Source organism: Chinchilla lanigera, unplaced genomic scaffold (assembly GCF_000276665.1).
Source record: "Chinchilla lanigera isolate Chin_1 unplaced genomic scaffold, ChiLan1.0 scaffold00001, whole genome shotgun sequence".
NCBI classification, from domain to species: domain Eukaryota; kingdom Metazoa; phylum Chordata; class Mammalia; order Rodentia; family Chinchillidae; genus Chinchilla; species Chinchilla lanigera.
The window spans coordinates 62989341-63003605 of NW_004955402.1; the positions used below are offsets into that span (position 1 = coordinate 62989341).

The 14265-nt window shown below is 47.2% G+C and overlaps 1 protein-coding gene and 1 pseudogene across 1 annotated transcript in view; one reads left to right on the forward strand and one right to left on the reverse strand.

Moving 5' to 3' along the window:
- Positions 1–8466: 8466 nt before the first annotated feature.
- Kcng2 (potassium channel, voltage gated modifier subfamily G, member 2) overlaps positions 8467–14265 on the forward strand; it is a 36007-nt gene continuing 30208 nt past the window's right edge. The window contains exons 1-2 of the mRNA XM_013512105.1: positions 8467–8638; positions 13838–14249. Coding sequence (XP_013367559.1) covers positions 8541–8638; positions 13838–14249 — 510 coding nt within the window. The 5' untranslated portion in view covers positions 8467–8540. The remainder of the gene's footprint in view (positions 8639–13837; positions 14250–14265) is intronic.
- On the reverse strand, positions 9721–10675 carry LOC102008909 (annotated as a pseudogene).

A 14265-nucleotide genomic window follows, 5' to 3' on the forward strand; every position in this document is an offset into this window, starting at 1 on the left:
TTTAAATGAAGTAGTTTTCCTTGGGCTGTTTGAGTTTCTCCAGGGAGGGGCCCTGGGCAGATAGAATCCCAGAACCTCACAGAGTGACTGCTGTGCTTGGGGTCACACAAACCAGTCCTCGATATCTTCCAGGTAAAAATGCAGCCAGTATTACAGGGCGGGGTCAGAGGGGCTGGCACAGGGACACAATCAGCTGGTCTTTTTTCTGCTGTGCAGCAGCACATGCTGATACCATCTGCCTTCTGCTTGGAAGCAAATGTTATAATTGCCCTAATCTCATGTTAGTGTCTTAGGACTGCTGCAACCAAGTGCCACAAACTGGGCCACTTAAAACAGGAGAAAGTGATCTTCTCACGTTCTGGAAACCAGAAGCCCAGCATCAAGGGGCAGCAGGGCCAAGGTGTCTCAGGTGTACAGAGAGGCCCCTTCTCCACCTTTGCTGGCATCTGTTGGTGACTCTGTGTCTGTGTCTCCTCCTCTGATTAGAACCCCGGGTCAGCGCCACTGTCACAGTATCCTGATTTTGATACAGCTGCAAGGCCCTTCGGAACGTTGTTTCCAAACAAAGTCCTGTTCACAGGTGCCTAGGCTGGGCCACATCTTTCTGGGAACGTAGTGCTGCAGCCCAGTGGAGAAGAAAGGAGGTGCTGGCCTGTTCTGTTCGTCACATGTAGCTGCGTCTTGCCTGCATCCCTGGCCCTGAAGTTCAAATCATCATTATTAGCTTAGAGTCCAGGCTGCAGGGGTGGGAGGAACAGCCAGCCCCTCCCTGAGTGACCGGGCAGGCTGCCTGACCTTCCCGTGCCTCTGACTTCTTAGGCGTCAAATGTGGATGTGGTCACTACACCTCAGACGGTTGTTCGGTGCCTGGTTGGTGACACAGGGCACTGTTTGATGCCTGTAAATGTTCCGGGAGTGTTGAATAAGATAAGATAGGCTTGACTTTTTTGTGTTTTTGTTTTGTTTTCTTTTGGTTTGGTTTTGGTACCAGGAATCAAACTCACAACCTTGCACTTGCCAGACAGGCGCTGTGCTACTGAGCTATATCCCTGCCCCAAGATAGCCTTGAGAACCAGTTTCATCTACGCAGGATCTGTGAGGATACAGGGCAGACTTAAGCCTCATTCTTCCCCAGCCCTGCCCATCCTTTGCACGCCTCCACCTATGTGCTCAGCCTTGCCCCCACCCCTCCTTCCTTCAGCTATCCTCTCTCATGGCATCAGAGTGACTCGTCTCAGAACCTCAGCCTGGACCTTCAACACCATAACACCCTCCTCCCTGAGGGTACTTCTTCTGCTCTCATGAATTCATTTATTCTAAATCAAAATGCTTTTACTGAGCAACTACTATGTGCCAGTGGTGTTCTGGGCAGTACAGACCCAGGGCAAAGGTCAAACACACATTCCTGCCATCATGGAGTGAGTGTGTAGCCACAGGGGTGCTTTCCAGCAAGAAGGTGGGGTCTGCCCTCTGACTCCATCCCCTCAGCTGTGCCAGCCAGGTAGTGCTGCTGCACAGGCTCTGCTCTGGCTTCCCCCTCGCAGTGGCAGGTGGACCTGTGGGCGTGCAGGTGGCTCACAGGCTGAAGGCCCGCTTGGAGCAGCTGGCTCGTTTGCCTCGGGCCCTCCTCCATGCTTGGTGTAGGAACAATGTCTTCTCAGAATAGGTTACATCAAAACAGTGGCAGAAACGTGGTCCCATCACCCCTCGTGGTGTCTGTGGACAGGATTTCATCACAGATGAGTCGTCCTCCTTCAGCAGGAGGAAGCAAGCTGGCTGGGGTTGGTCACAGAAATCTCAACCATTAGCCACTGCTGGCAGTGGCTGGAAACCCCACGCAGGACTCCTGGACTTCCTGAGAAGGGGAGCCAGCTGAGCCCACCCTCTGTGACATCACCTCAGAGTCACATAGTGCAGTATCCACCGTACCTGAGGGATCAGAGTGGCCCCACCTGGGGACAGTGGGAGGGATCAGAGACGCACCATGGAATGGGCATGTCCCACTGAGGAGGGAGCCGGAAGATGCCCCTGGGTGCCGTGTTCTCAGGCTGCAAATTCTACTTGTCTCCGTCCCAGCTCCCTGCCCCTCTGCTGCACATTCCTGTGCATGTATGCACATGTGTGTGGACACACACACACACACACATACATGCACACACACACACAGGCTGTTCCCATCTGATCAGGGACCTTTCCCCTCTCTCTGATCACATCCTCATCCTTCCCACCCAAAGGTGATGGGAGTTAGTAAAAACCAAGATTATCTTATCCTTTGAATATTTGCTAGAACTCTCAAGATCATTTATTTGATGTTTCTGGAAAAGAAAAAATAGATTATTAATTACTGCTACAGTTTCTTTAGTGAATACAATATATTCAGAGTTTCTATTTCTTTTTTCTTTTCCTTTTTTGGCATGGGATCTGGCTGTTCAGCCTGGCCCCCAGCTCCCGGGCTCAAGTAATCCTCTTGCATCGGTGTCCTGAGACTATAGATGTGACCACTGCACCAGGCTAGGGTTTTTTTGGGTTTTTTTTGGACCGGGAATCAAACTCAGGATGTCACGCTTGCCAGGCAGCAGGCTAGGGTTTCTACTTCTTCAGTCAATTATAGTACTGCATATTTTTTGTCTTAAAGTAGTGTATCCATTTTTTCTTCAAAGGGTATAAAGCTGTCCATCCACAGTGTTCTTTATGATGTCTTTCTCTGTGCTGTTTCTGTAGTTACATCTCTTTGCAGTCCTAGGTATTTCATTTGTCCTCCTCTCTTTCTCTCATCCATCCTGCCAGTTTTGTCTTTTTCTGTTAGTCTTTTCAAGAACTAATGTTCAGTTTTGTTTCTGTGTGTTTCCTTTGGATTTTTATTGTGAGATAATCTTCTGGAATCCTTTTTTCTTCTTAAATTGTTGAGATTAAAATCTTCATAGCATCAACTTTTCCCTCCTCTGAATTTCGTTTTTGTGAAGAGAGAAGATGGTCCAGAAAGAATTGCAGCAGACTTTGCACGGTGTCCACCTGGGGTCACAGTGCCAGGTCCGCTGTGGCATGGATGGAGCCAGCTCCAATTCCAGCTCCTGTTCCCAGCGTCCATGGAGTATGTTGTCTTGAGACAGAGGATGGGTCAGATATTCTCTTCATAAGTGAGAATCCCATGTTTAATCTTAGCCGTGGGGCCAATCCAATCCAATACACTTTAAAAGGCATGTGTGCATGTACATGTGAACATGTTAACATTTATTGGAGACCATGGTAGTCAGCTTTTCATTGCTTGGACAAAATACCTGAGATAACTTAAAGGAGGAAAGTTTGGTTCATGGTTTCAAAGATTTCAGTCCATGCAGGCTCCATTGCTTCTCGCCCTGTAGAGAGATGAGCAAAGTAACCCATGTCAGAGGAGGGAGCAGGTAAAGAGGGAGGGAGAGAGAGAAGAAGAAGAGGGAGAGGGAGGGGGTGGGGAGGGGAGAGATGGAGAGGGAGAAGGAGATATAGAGAGAGGGAAAGGAGGCAGAAGGAGAGAGGGAGACAGGCAGGACTTCCTCTAGGCAGGCCCCTCCTCCTACAGCTCCACTACCTTCCCACAGCGCCACCAGCTGGACTAAACCTTCAACACACAAGCCTTTGTGTGTTGTGTGTTGATGTAGGAATAGGTTACATCAAAACAGTGGCAGATACGTGGTCCTATCACCCCTCGTGGTGTCCGTGGACAGGATTTCATCACAAAGGTGTCGTACTCCTTCAGCAGGAGAAAGCAAGTTGGCTGGGGTTGATCACAGAAGTCTCAGTCATTAGCTACTGCTGGCAGTGGCTGGACAACCCACACAGGACTCCTGGACTTCCTGAGAAGGGAACCAAACATTTCCTCCTTTAAGTTATTTAAAGTCCCAACACCAGGTTCCAACTGTCCAGGTTCCAACTCCAACAAGGATCTTCTAGGCCAGACTGTTTTCAGTGTTCACATTATCTTCACCCTGCACAATTGCTCGTAACATAGATGTTGTACACACAGTCTGCAACTTAGGCTAGTTTGATGTTTCCACTTCACCATGGTTTTTTATAGAAAAGTTACCAGACTTTAGGGTGCTAGAGTCTCCTAAAAGTGATTTCTAGGTTCTTTCTGTCTTGAACAAAGAAGTGATTGGGACGAGCACAGAAAGCTGGGTGTGGTGGCACATGCCTGTAATCCCAGCATTCAGGAGGCTGAGGCAGGAGGATCTCTGTGAGTTCAAAGCCAGTCTCAGCTACATAGTGAGTTCAAGTTTAGCTTGAACTACATAGCAAGACCCTGTCTCAAAACAAACAAACAAAAGACAAGCACAAGTGGTAGCAAAAAATTATTAAACAGGCTCTGCGGAGCAAATTTGGGCCAAGTAAAAGATAGAAAGATAAGCACACTCTCTACAGGAGAGAGAAGGCTGCTGTGAGAGAACACAGCACCAGAGAGCTCAACAGGGACTGTCCCTTTGTATCTCCCACTTCTCAGGCTGACTTCAGGGCTGGGCCATCCCATCCAAAATGGAAGGAGTTTTGGCAAGAAGTCCATGTGCAAGGGCTCCGGGAGCTGTTCTGCACATGCATCCTGGGATTTTGTGATCACTAGGTCACGCCTGCTCCCCCAGGCGTCCTGCCATATTCTGATCTCCTGCCTCAAAAACTCCACTTTAACGTCCACTAACTCTTACTGGTGACCCACACAACCATTCTGTTTCTCACTTCCAATACATACTCAATGAACTGTGTGGTTCTGTGACATAGTTAACACTTTATAGCAAAATAACCTCTGTGCACATGATTTAGTCCAACTGTAGACCAACGCCAGAGTCTGAGCGCTTTTTTTAGTACTGGAGATTAAATGCAGGGCCTTTGCAGTGGGCTACATTCCTAGTCCTTTTTATTTTTTATTTTGAGGCTGGGTGTCACTGAGTCATTACCAGTAAGTTGCTCAGGTTATGCTGGCACTTGCAGTCCTCTTGCCTCAGCCTTCCAGAGAGCTGGGATTATAAGTGTGCACCACTGCACCCAGCTGAGTCCAAGTATTTATGCTAAACTGCCGTGCTTGGTGAGCGAGGTGTATTAAGTGCATTTTTGACTTAGGGTGGCTCTCAACTTTCAACTTGGGATGTGCTTGTCCGGGTGTACCCCATCGTGGGTGGAGAAGCACTAACACTTACTAACCCCAGTTGCTGAACGTGGAGTCTGAGACTTAGCAAGTTCTGTCACTTTTTTGATCCTGTTTGGTCCAAGTGCAGATACCATGCGCTGAGCATTCGAAGCCTGAGAGGAAGCTCTTCAGGGAACCTGTGAAGACCTGGGTTGGGGCTGGCACTGTGGGAGTGGGGGTGGCCGTGGGAGTGTGCATGCCACCAACAAGCTCTGCTCCCTTTTAGCGGCCTCATCTCAAGAAGGCTCTCTCCCTTTTCATAAGTGCGCTGCCCCAGCAAGAGGATAATGTTGGATGCTGTTACCTCCAATAATGTGCTGTTAATTTGCAGCAGTGCCGAAGGGTGCCAGCTCTGAAATGCGTAGCTCCCTGAGGAACATTTTGTATCCAACTTAATCTTTGCTTTTTATCTGTGGCAACAGAGCCTTCCAAAGTGCCTGTGGACTGTCAGAATGTGTTTAATGGCATGTGAGAGATTTAGACCTTAATCAACAAAGAAAGGAAGCAAGACCAACACGATGGACTGCACTCAGTGGGGTGGGGGGCGTGGGCCCAATCCCAGCATCCTTTTGAGGGGGTGGGGACCAACTCTTTTCCAGGCTGTTGTCCCTGACTGTCTCCCTTGCACAGCCTTGGGTTTTGACACATGGGTGATGGTCACATTCTCCATAAGATTGCTTACATCCGTGGATGGCACTTCACCATGTCCCCAAGCCAGGGGGGTACTGCAGGAAGCCAGAGCTGGATTGTGGGGGAAATTAAGACACAGAGAGAGGCCTTTGGCTGTCCAGCCATTAGCAGTAGAGCGTAACCTCCAGGCCTTTAAGTTCTGGTGATTCCAGGCACAAGGGAACTTTTATCTCCTTGACAATAGAAATTAAATACGAGGCAAAGAAGCCCCACACAAAAGCTATTATTAAGAAAGAAGAGTTTGAGGAAGGGGCTTCAGCTTAAAGAGAAGCAGAGCTGAAGGGAGCACAGCACTCAGGGGCCAGCTTTAATGGAGTTGCAGGGATGACCTAGGGTTTGTTGATCATTATCTCTGCACTGGCTTTTCATGGTAGCTCTAGAAGAGTGCTTATCTCTTGAGGGGGCAACCATTTCCATGAGTTGCCTGTTCCCGCTTAGGGGGCAACTTCCATTATGGGGTGATTATTCTCACTTAAGGGGTGATCTGTTCATGGAGAGATCTGTCTGTGAGACTCTTTTCCCAGAGTCCAAAGTGGCTATAGGTTGAGAACAATGGCTGAAGCCTTCTAGATACTATTCCAGGGGTCTGGAACAGGATATTGTGAAAGCTGGCCTTGCAGATCTTGAAAATACCTTAGTTACTCTTATCCTGATGTCTTCAGGCTTGAAGGTAGTTGAGATGGCTTAGGTAATGTTAGGCTAATGAACCAGATTTTAGACAGACACTCCTTAAGTGATGAACACACCTGCGTGCTGAGCTGAGCAGGGATCTGACCCAGGGTTTTTCTTAAGTAGTGAAGAAGGCAGACAGAAAATGATGGCAGAGATGCCAAGCTTTGTCCTATTGTTAGTTACCCATTAGGCATCTGTAGGCCCAAGTAAAGAGTGAGTGCTTTTCAGCAAAAACATCCATCAAGTCCCTGACTGTCTCACTGGTGCATGCAGATGTCAGACCTAGGCCTAACACTGAAGGGTTTTGTTTTGTCTTGGGTTGGCTTGATTTGGTACTACTGGTGCAGGGCTCAGCTTGTGCCCAGCAGGACTTTCATCATCTCCTCTGGGCTGTTACGTGGTTCCTGCGCATCTCGTCAGCGCTGACCAACTCCACCCACACTCTGCTGTGGGGCAGGTGTGGGGCTCCACACTGCCAAGCTAGCTCTGTCCCGCTGGTGCCACCTCCCCATGTTCCAGGCTTCCACAAGATGCTGGCCACACCCAGCCATGGTGTCAGCAGACAAGGTCTGCAGAAGGGAACCTTCACTTACTTGACCTGCCAAGTAGGTCCCTACCTGTCATCACAGAAATAAGGTTTTGGGACACATCAGTGAAAGGCAGATGCAGATTTGATAGACAGAGTTGAGAGTGAGCGGCAGGAGGAAAAGGCTCCAGCTTGAACTACTGAGGAGGCCACTGCAGTTGTGTTGCCTGGTAGCTCCTCTAAACGTGGCTCACCAAATATGTTATTGGTTTCTGGGTTGCATGCCTCTCCTCTGAGGTTGGAGTCCAGGTTCTTCTGTCTTGAGCAAAGAACTGAACAAAATGAGCAAGAAGCAGTGACAAAGTTTATTTTATTTTTTAAAAATTTTTTTATTTTTTTGGTCTTTTTGAGACAGAGTCTTGCTATGCAGTTCAAGGTGGTCTTGAGCTCACTTTGTAGCCCAGGCTGGCCTCGAACTTGCAATGATCCTCCTGCCTCAGCCTCCCGAGCACTAGGATCACAGGTGTGCACCACTACACCCGGCCAAAGTTTCTTTTAAAAAGTAAAAGTGAGAGGTGAGGGAGAAGCTGGGTCTGCAGCGTGAGCTTGGGCCGAGTGAAAGAGGAGAGGAAGCGGTAAGAGCACACAGAAGAGGGCAGCAGGAGGAAAGCCAGGGTAGCCAGCTCTTGGCATATGTCCTCTATAATGTCCAAATTGCTAGGAAACCTGCAAGACTTCTACATATGGGTCCTAAGAGGCAGTGTGGGGATCCCACGCCTTAGGCAGAGGTCACATCTAGGCATCCTATTGAAAACCAAGAGCACATGATCTGGGATTTTGTGATTAACAGGTCACACCTACTTCCCCAGCCAGCTTTGCCACACCCTTATCTCCTGTGTCAGCTACACAGTCTAAGCAGCCTTTCCTGTGCTCAGAAGAAACTTAGCAAATTCCGAATTTTCAGTCAGTGAGAGCGATGGGAAGTATGTGTGTCTTGGTTACTTTCCTCTCACTGCTGGGACAAAATACCTGACACCCAAAATTGAGGAAGGAAAGGTTTATGTAGCTCACAGTTTGTGGAGGTTTCAGTCCCTACTCGGCTGGCTCCAAGGCAGAGTGGCACACAGCAGAGGGCAACAGTTCATGGCAGCAGAAGACAGCAAAAACAACAAGAGCAAAAGGGAGGAGCAGCAGCAAGCAGCCTCTTTCCCTCCCTTACACTGTATGCAAACTATCCGCCCCAGGGTGGGTGTAGCACTCACATCCATAATCCTAGCATTGAATTTCAACTCTAGAATCCCACCTCATGACTGCATGAGGATGTAGGGGGCAGGCAGACACAAACCATAACAATGTGCTAACTACGCATTGTTGGTTTTTTCCTCCCTTTGCCCCTCACAACCCCTCCCTCCTCAGGTGAGTCACGCTGTTGGGTGAGAGGGGCACCCTCTGAGCCCAGACTGAACATGCTGTCGTGGGTATGGATGTTTGTGGTGGATGCGTTGCCCTGGTGATGGGTTAAGCCTCTCTTGGCAGCAGCTGGAGAATAAAGTTATTGACAGCAACAACAAAGGTCTTCGTGTTGACAGTCAAAGGTAATGGTTTTCAGACTTCAATGCATTATGTGAAATCCCTTAGACGATTACTGGACCCTGCCCTAGACGTACTCATTAGAATATTTTAACTTTTTAAAAAATTGAGATAAGCTCACATATTTACCACTTTAATCATTTAAAGTGTACAAGTCAGTGGGTTTTAGTGTGATACAAATGTTCATCCATCACTGCTAACTCCAGAACATTTTCAGTACCCTGCACTCATTTAAGCAGTTATTCTCTATTATCCCTCTTTCCATCCTTTGGTAACCAACGACATTTCTTTCTCTATGAATTTACTTACTGTGGACATTTCATATAAATGGGTTCACCCTATACTGATCTTTTTTGCCTGGCTTTTTTAACCTAATATAATATTTTCTAGGCTTATCCATATTGTAGTAGTACTTACTTCCTTTTCATGGCTGAATAATGTTCCAGCATGTGGAGATACCAGACTCTGTCTATCCGTTCACTAGTGGATGGAATTTGGATTGTTTTCATCTTTTGACTGTTTGATTTTGTTTGTTTTTTTACTTTTTATATAGTATATATGTTACTATTTTATGCTAATACATTCTTATATTACAAAGGCAATTTAGTGAAAGAACCTTCCTTTTCATATTTGAGTCATCTGAACATATGCAGAACTATACATTTGAAAAATTTGTTTGGATAATAACAACAAAGAGACAAGTTAGAACAACAAAAAATTGTCCTTTTTTACAGGTGGACATTGAAGTGGACCTAATTTGGCTTTCTTTTTAAAAGCCTCCGAAGACAAAAAGCAGCTTAAAATCTAAGATGAATAAAATAGTTGTTTCTGAACCACTGGCCTCCGGCGCCGTTCTCTGTTCCTGTGGTTTCCACGAAGGCCCCTCTTCGTTTCTTCTCGTTCCCTCCTCACCGCTCCAGCTGCATCACTGTCACCATGATCTTCATCACTGTCAAATCTTGCTTTCTTGTCCCCATACTGTGCTTTCCCGTCAGCAGACCCGGGCCAGGCAGCGTCATTTCCTTTAAATCTGCCACCTTTTGGCGTCCATTTCTTTAGGGATTCTTGTTGATCCTCTATGGTTTTCTCAAAGCTTCTTTCCCACTTCTCCTTCCAGTACTTTCCACATCACTTTCTCCTGCAGTAGGACTATCCACTCTGTGGCTCCTCTGACAAAGTCTACCCATTTTAATTCACCATGGTTTGAGAAAAGGGTGTGCAAATCTTCCGTGCAGGTCTGATTATCTAAGTCACACCAAAACTTCAGCAAGCAGCCAATCTTTTCCTTAAAAGATTTCATTTTGTCATTTTCTGCTAACACTTCTTGCTCTTGATTAGTCTTAGTTACCTTCTACTTTATTTTGCTTTCTTACTTCATTTTTCTTTGCAAAATAATCTTCCTTAAAAAGTATTAGCAGGTCTGTGTCTTTATACTTCTGGCCCGGAGTTTCTATAACCTTCTTAGCCGATTCAATGCTATTAAACATAGCAAGGGCAGGGATATAGCTCAGTAGCACAAGTGTCTGCCTGGCAAGCGCAAGGTCCTGAGTTCAATTCCCAGTACCAAAGAATATGTAAATAAATAAACATAGCAAATTCTGGTCCCTTAAATGCTTTGTGCAATGTTCTTCTCATCTGTATATTTAGTACTTGACCTTGGTCTTCTGGTCATTCTTTGATGTAATCAAGGGTTGCATCCATTGGGAAGCCTTTAATATAAACAGATCTTTTTTTACTCATCAGTCACTTCAGGGAAGGCTTTGTTCAGCAATCTTCTGATTTTAGTTTTCTCATCAATGATTCCCATGAGTTCTGCCTTAGATTTGATCAGTGCTTCCACTATTGCACTCAAGTCTTTTGGCAGATTGTTGAGCCTGTTGAATTTTATCACTGTTTCCAAGAGACCCAGCCTGCATTCAATTTGATCTGTTCCTTTAAAAATTTGTCTCATGGAAAATTGAAGTCTCCAAAATAAAACTCAGCTTGATGACAGATTTTGGCCCCAGAGCAGCCATTTTCTCCTTATCACCATTTTCCGCCATTGTGGCTAATCTTTAAAGCTGTGGTGCCCTATGCATGCCACGGGTTCACTAACAACAGCAGAGACCTCCCCACTTCTCAGTGCCAGTGGCCTCTTTTGATATTTTAAATAATGCTGCTGTAAACATTTATGTACAGGTTTTTGTGTAGACATGTATTTTCATTTGTGCTGGGTACACATTGGGAGGGAAACTGCTGGGTCCTTTGGTAATGAGTCTCACTTTCTGAGAAAACACCAAACTGTTTCCTGCAGTGACGGCACTGTTTTACATTCCCACCAGCCAGGGATAGGGATTCCGATTTTCGCACAACTTCTCTAAGACCTGTTTTTGCATTTGTTTGATTCTAACCAAATGGATGGACATGAAGTGGTATTTTGCTATAATTCTGAGTGTATTCCAAACCTGCTGGGCCTGTGGTTTCTGAAGAAACATTGACCATTTGTCTTACTGAGGATCCCTCTACACAAGTGAGCAACACATAGATCCTTTTCTTTAGTTCTTTCCTTTCTGCCCCTTAGATGGAAAGTTCTCTGATGACCTGTCTTTAGTAGCCTACCCAGATCTGCCATGGGCACCCCTTAGCAGGTTTCTCTTTCTATTTTTATAGTTTCCAACTCCAGAATCTCTGTTGCTTCCTTTTGATAACTGTATCTTCAACAATATCCTCTATGTGGTAAGACATCTTTCTCATCATTTCCTTTGGCTCTTTGAACATATTTATTGTTGTCTGTGTAAATAAAGTCTTTGTCTAGTGAATCCCATGTCTGGGCTTCCATAGGGACAGCTGAACCAGTTGCCCTTTTCCTGCATGTGGGCTTTTGTATTCAATGTGCACCTTAAATTTTTTTATTGAAAACTAGACACTTTGGAATATCACATATCTAATCCCCTCACCCATCAGGATTTGTTGTTACTGATGTGTGTTTATTTAGTGACATCCCTGGACTAATTTGGTCAAGTCTGTATTCTCTGTCTTCTGTGGCCATTCATGTCTTTGTTCCCTGAGCTTAGTGGTCAGTACTTGGATCTATGTTCTTGAATGTCTGGGATGAAAAGCAACCCCAATTTTGCCTCTTTAAATGTGTTAGGGACACCTGCAGCACTCAGCCGGGTACAGTTCACACCCATCTTTCCTTGCCTTTTTGGACATTTGAAGGTCAATCCAAGTAGAGGTCTGAGGGACTTCCTTGGTTTTTCCTGAGTACACTAGCCAGGCATGGCATTTTAGAGTCCTAAGAATTTGTTGGAACTGTTCCAAATCTTTATTACCCAAAGTATTTCATTCTCCAACCTTTCTTCCCAAGCTGTTTGTCCTAGCTGTAAGCCGCTACCTCAGACAGCAATAGCTAAAATATTCTTCTATAAATGTTTTTGACAGACGTTCCCAGGCTGGCTGCTTTGGCTCTGGAAAATTCCCAGCTATATGAGGTAAATGCCTGGCCTTTCTGTCAGTCTTCCTGGGAGCTACCAGATAGGCTTAAATGGTACCTCCAGGAAACGAGGTCTGCGCTCCTCCTTCCAGTACCAGTACTGTTTGTTGCCAGTGGAATAGGCTGTGTTTCAAGGCTACCATTGACCAGGGAGCAGGGCATAGAGGCAGAGTAACTTTGAATGCTATGAAGCTCATACTTACCAGGATCCAGTTGTTTTTTCTTAAGTGTTCCTGTGGCCACTGCAAGCTTCTAGTTAGTCTCCAAAGTTCAAAAAAGTTGTTTCTGAAGGTTTTTACTAGGATTTGCCCCTCCCCCTGCATTGACTAAAGGTGTGGATGGACTTCTGGAGCTCCTAGTTCTGCAATTTCCCAGTCACTTAGAATAGTAAGCGGGGCTGGGAATATACTTTCCCAGCAGGTTCTCCATGCTTCTGGAGTTGCTGGCCCATGGTCCTCTGTGAGAACACTGAGCTGCACTCTGTCTCCCTGCAGGCACCCCAGATCCCTCCCTGGTCGGTGTCCTGCTCCGATACCAATTGGGACTTGCCCGTCCTCTCTGCTCTTACTGATGCATATAACCACAGTTCTCAGAAGTGCCTGATGCTGAACATCTCAGCCTCACCCTTCTCAGGAACAAGAGAGACATTTGGGTAGTGCATTTGGAGGGGGACAGAACTACCCCTCAGCACAATAGGAAAGGACCCATGGAAGTTTCGGTGTGGTCGAAGTTGCTGATGTTATTAAAGCCTCTTTTGTATAGGATTCTCTGAGAAATGTAGGCCCTTCACAGAAAAATGTGCACACGCAAAATAGTTTGCTTGTAAATTTAGAAGGCTCAGGGTCCCTCTAAAGAATTTCTGTGGATCCCAGAGGACCTGTGATAGAAACAAAGGAGACTGGAGAACCAGGTGACTGGGTTTCTGTTTCGCCACATTAGTGGCTCTCAGCCCCAGCTATGCAGCAAGATTACCTGGACGTTTTGGCCAAAGCAAAGCAAAACAAAACCTTTTCCATGGTGGAAATGTCAAGATTCAAATCCATAGCACAAAAGGGGAATAGTGTGCCCTGGTGTACCCACCCCTACTCAGCTCCCACAGCTATGAAAGCCAAGGGAAGACAGTTTTGTGGGCAACCACCTTTTCTATTAACGGCACCATGTATCTCTGGAGAAAAAATGCCCCCATTTTTCACATACCACAATACCATTATTATACCTTTAAAATTCTAATTCATCAGCAGTGGTCAGGTTTTCTCATTTACTCTTACATCTTTTTGTAGTTCATTTCTTCCACTCTGAGCCTAAAAAGTACAGTCGACACATTGTCCTTTATGACCACCCCACCCACCCACCTCTTTCTTTCCTTCCTTAACCTTTATTTGTTGAAGGGCAGGGAGTTTTGTCTTTAAACATGCCCAACCAGCCCCGGCCTAGAACCTTGAGGCGGCATCTCCAGGCATGAATAATCAAACGCCTTCCACCACCTGGTATGTGGGTGGACTTTAAGAATGCATCACTGTTCTTTAGGTGATGAATTAAAATCAGGTCACCACTTAACCGGGTCTGCTGGAAGACTTGAGGGATCTGCTATTTGGATTGTGTGGAGACTTCAGAAATGCAAGAAAGGAGAAATGGCCAAGCAGAAGAAGTCTCCAGTTCCCAGCCCCTGGGTCCGAGGCCGAGCAGGGTTCCATCAGCACTCGCGGCCCTAACGCGCTTCTTCCTTCTGCAGGCCCAGCCTCTCGAGCCACAAGGCGCGGCCACCGCATGGGGCCATGGCCCTGCTCCCCCGGCACGCGGGGACCCGCGACCCGGAGCCTGGCTGCAGCAGACGGCACCACGGGATGGCCCGCGCGCGGCACGTCATCATCAACGTGGGCGGCTGCAGGGTGCGCCTGGCCTGGGCGGCGCTGGCGCGCTGTCCGCTCGCGCGCCTCGAGCGCCTGCGGGCCTGCCGCGGCCACGACGAGCTGCTGCGCGTATGCGACGACTACGACGTGAGCCGCGACGAGTTCTTCTTCGACCGCAGCCCGTGCGCCTTCCGCGCCATCGTGGCGCTGCTGCGCGCCGGGAAGCTGCGGCTGCTGCGCGGCCCGTGCGCGCTGGCCTTCCGCGACGAGCTGGCCTACTGGGGCATCGACGAGGCGCGCCTGGAGCGCT